We start from the raw sequence: 4,659 nt of genomic DNA, 5'->3' as shown, positions 1-4,659 counted from the left end.
TATGATTAGTAAAACGCGTATGAAATGGAGAGGAGATGAAAATACATGTGGATTGGGCTGCTATTCTTGGAAAGATTAAGGACAAAACGGAAATTAAATTTCCCGGCTAATTAAAAGGTGTGTTCGAAGGGCTGTAAGAGAGTTCGGGAATGCTTTTATTTTACCTGCTTCTGGTAATATTTTTACATGCAGGTAACTGTATGCTACCAACGTGGTTGTAACATGAGTATCAGGCTTCACTCCAAATACTTTACGCGATAAGAGCAAACTAAGAATAGCGTATAATTCTGCGAGAGGCTCCGGATGCGACTTGATGTTTACATGCATAAGCTGTGCCTCGAAGGTGTTACCCGGGTCGTGTCAAGTGTCATCGGGCTGGCATAAATGTGTCATAGAGGCTCTCATGGAAATGTCATAGGGGCTGGCATGACTGTATCATAGAAGTTAGAATGAAAATGCCATCAGGGATGACATGAAAGCGTCACCAGAACTGGGATGACTTGACTCTAAAAAGGTGGTGAGATTCCTTGACACAAGACACCATTGTGACATTAACAAGGAATGCAAAACGGGTGAGTAACTACAGATTATTCGATCTGAGATGAGGCCAGGGTGTTCAGACGAATTTGTCGTCTCTCACAGCATGACTCACAGACAGGATTCGGTATTCATCAGGTATTTTGGAAGGTCAGTTACAGGGCAGCATTTTGTTTGGGAGCAGCAGCCCCGCCCCTTCACCCCAGGAGGCCCGTGGCAGGGCGGGGGTTCAGGCTGGGGGAGGGAAGGTGGGATGTGTAAAATGTGTTTAATTTCTGCCCCTTGTGTAGCATACCAAAAAACTGTGTGATATTTACTTACGTTGATAGTGTTATAGATGGATTCCTCTCACACTCTACTACCCACATATATATAGGTTATGTGCTACAGAAACTTCCCAAACCCCCTGAGAGCAGATTAGGGAAATTGAAGTGTAAAATATGAATAATATACACTAAATATGTCTGTATAATAACAGTATATACTGAATAAGTTACTATATTGTTTAATGCAGTGACCAGTGCCCCCTACATCTCCCCCCATGAGGCTGGGGCTGCCATTCTCAAACCTTCACAGTGGAAGGCAAAGAGTCCTTCATGTGTTTATGGCAAGTTAGAGCACGCTGTAGGATGAACACAGTAAAATACTGTCTCGGAATGATAATTTACTAACCAGATAGACGAATAACGATGATCTGTAATACCCACATTCTAATTAATATATCATGCTAACCACATCATAGGCTAGTATGCTGCTACTCCGGGTACATTCCTATAACTATGTGAGTTGCTCTGTCCTGTCATACATATGTGGGGTATTCTTTGTAGTTATTAGCGGGGGTTGGGAGGCCCCTGTTGGGAAAATGCGGTTGACTCTATACAGGCCAATTTTGCTTACATCAATGATCACTGAGAGGTGTAGGACGCTTGCACACCAACACTCGTATGGGATGATGAGACTACATGCCTCCCTTTGGCATTGTTATTTCCTCTTTTTTCTGTATAGCACTAAGTAATTTTAGCGCTTTTGCCATTTTCTAGTGTCTAAATTTGTCATTTGATTGGCTTTATCCATATGTTAATAGACTGTATTCATTCCATGGACTCCATATGATCTCCCTAATTAGTCCATAACTCAGTGTAATAATAATCACAATGAGTGTCATTTTGAATTTTAATGTGCACTAAACAGATATTTTATTTTCAATTTGCACAGGTGAAATAGTTGAAGTATCTTTGATTTCACAATTTACCAACTCCATATAGAGTATTGTCAGTTATGGATAAAAATTACATTGATATATAGCTCTCAGAGCGGAGCTTCTAAATGTAAAATTTTGATTTTTAAAGTAATCAGGCTACTTCTTTTCAGGAGAAAAAAAGAAATAATTATCTGATATATACAGGGTTGGTAGGATTACAATAAAATTATTTGATAAATTACAATTATAAAAAAAATGTCTATAAGAAAAGCCATATTGATTTGCTTTTATCTAAGACATTGAACATTTTAGAATATACTTTGTTATTTACCACATCAGTCTTAACTCAATGTTGCCAGGAAAATGCTGTGTCCATTTTAGAATTTTTTGTGAAATGTCTCTGCACATAGATGGCTCTCTTGTGACCTTACCCAATTTTAACTTTCCTTGAATTTGTGGGATTTTTTTTTTTTTTTATACTAATTCTGTGAATATCAATAGTGTTATTTTTATTATAGACATTATAAGTTAATGTTATTGACTTCAGAAACAGCAATATAAGATCATGTAAAATATTTTTGAATGTCAAGGAAAAGGGTAAACAGGCAAGACAGATAGTATGCACTGATAGGCTCATTGATGACTTAGTACAAGTGTAGCATCTATGTGTAAAAACAATTAATAAAGTAAACTTATAGTGGGCATGGCATGTACGTATGTGCCATGCCCGTTGGCTTTGGGTTAATTGTAATGCCTTCAGCAAGTTTTATAAAACTATACTAAGTGAATGAAAGGAAATACCCATTTATTTTCTGTGAGGTATGGAGTAATTTCTCCCTCCACTATATATGAAAAATGTAATGCACATTATTTCTTTCATTTTGGCAGATCTTAGTCTTACAAAATAAGAGAGTGTATGCACTTAAACAGATGGCTACTGCTGCCATGCCTTCAGTACTTCCCTTTTATGCATCATACTTCAAGACAATCGCACTGACAGATTACTGTGTAACAATCTGAGCAGCTGACATGAGGAGACTGATCATGTAAACCAGGGTGAAAGTTACTTACAGGGTCACAGCAACTGCAGGAGTATACACTTTTTTGGTGCATGATATCTTCCAGGGATAACAGGCAAATGTTAAATATCACCCCTTTTATACAAATTAGTAGCCAATCAGAGTATCACACATCCTGTTTGCCCTCAGGCAATGCCCCATTGCATGTGACATGTGGGTATAAGGTTACTTTTTAAAGAATAACCTAAAATGTAAAGCACACATAATCTGGAGGTAGTGGGTTAAAAAAAATAATAATAATAAGAATAAGAATAGGTTACACCCATTTGGCAATAATTACCTTGAGAACTGAGTATTTTGCATTAAACTAATCATGAATGTATGGGCTATAGTGTAATGTGAGAAGAAAGTAATATATGCATTTGAAGGATGGTTAGGTCAGTGTTACTTAAATTACTTTGTATGGGAAATATTAAATTACTGAACAGTATTGTCTAACTGTGGCAGAGGTCCATGGTAATGAAGTGAACACAGTAGTCTAATATATTATCTGTTTTCCCCAACAGGAAAGCAATCATTAAGTTGAGATAGCACAGTTGAAGGCTGTTTAAGAATGGGGGACATGGAGCAGTTTGAAGACCTACTTCTCAGAAGTGCTCGAAATGGTGATTGCAAGACAGTGGAAGAAATTCTGCAAGCTAGAAAAGATGGCAAAGTCAATTTAGACATAAGCTGCAAGGGTAAGATTATTAGTACTCCCTTCTTCCTCCTCTCTCCCTTCATCTGTCCATCTATACAGCCCTTCTCATTCCTTCCTCTTCCTCCCTTTCCTATTTCCCACTTCCTCCCTTTCTGTCTTCCTTTCTGTATTCCTCTATTCCATTCTCACCTTCCTGCTCTCCCTTCTATCCTTTGTCCCTTCCTCTCTCTCTTCCCATTCCTCTCCATTCAAGCATCCCTTCTTCCCCTCTTCCTCTCTACTTTCCTGCCTCCATAGTTGATCATTCAATAGTCTGAATAAAATAAGCAGTGTGCGTCATCATGGAGTTGAAATCGTTGGTTTGTTGCTTTTTTTTTTTTTTTTGCATAGTAAAAATGAGAAAGTGTTAAAAACGACTTCATCACACTTTCAGTGGCAGAAAAATAATATTTTGCCGTGATTGTAACAAAAAATAACTCATGGCATCTCCATACATACACCATGGTATGTACATACATGCCCCCGGCAGATAGTCCAGTCATGCCATGGCATGTGTGTACATGCCACCCGTCAGGAATGGGTTAATTCATCCAAGCAACTGTTCTCTCGTCTCCCCCTCCCTCCCACTCTTCCTCACTCGATTTCTTTTTCTAGCTGTTCATATAATTGGTGTCCATCTTCCCTCCATTCTTACCCTTTTTTCCCTCATCTCATCCAGTCATCAGTCCATACCTATATCTATATCTATATCTATCTATCATCTATCCATCCATCTATCTATCCATATATATATATATATATATATATATATATATATATATATATATATATATATATATATATATATATATATATATATATATTGAGCTGCAGTGATGGTCATCACCTCCAGGGAGTAGCCATAGCCATCTCCAGGCAACTTCAACGAGCGTAGTATATAGCATTGAGACTGAAGCATGCTTTTGGCTCCATGTCTCTTATTGCTGTATACGCTCCTACTGATGTTTGTAAACTCGATGTGAAAGAGGCGTTCTACACCAATCTCTCATTAGTGGCAGACAATTGCCCCCGGCGAGATATTCGCATTGTTCTGGGCGACTTCAGTGCAGTATCTGGCTATGATCCAGTTTGCTGCGAGATGTCTGTTGGCCCCCATGGCTCGGGAGCTGATCCCAGCAGCGAGAATAGCCTCCTTCTCTCGG

The 4,659-nt window shown here is 38.5% G+C and overlaps 1 protein-coding gene across 1 annotated transcript in view; it reads left to right on the top strand.

The window, feature by feature from the left end:
• The first annotated feature begins 310 nt into the window (after nt 1–310).
• Nucleotides 311–4,659, top strand: part of LOC119595648 (oxysterol-binding protein-related protein 1-like) — an 18,689-nt gene continuing 14,340 nt past the window's right edge. The window contains exons 1-2 of the mRNA XM_037944754.1: nt 311–572; nt 3,324–3,497. Of these exons, the coding sequence (XP_037800682.1) occupies nt 3,371–3,497 (127 nt within the window). The 5' untranslated portion in view covers nt 311–572; nt 3,324–3,370. The remainder of the gene's footprint in view (nt 573–3,323; nt 3,498–4,659) is intronic.

This window comes from Penaeus monodon, chromosome 36 (assembly GCF_015228065.2).
Source record: "Penaeus monodon isolate SGIC_2016 chromosome 36, NSTDA_Pmon_1, whole genome shotgun sequence".
Lineage (NCBI taxonomy): Eukaryota > Metazoa > Arthropoda > Malacostraca > Decapoda > Penaeidae > Penaeus > Penaeus monodon.
Note: the sequence above shows the minus strand (reverse complement) of the source record. Positions and strands in the feature narration are given on the sequence as shown.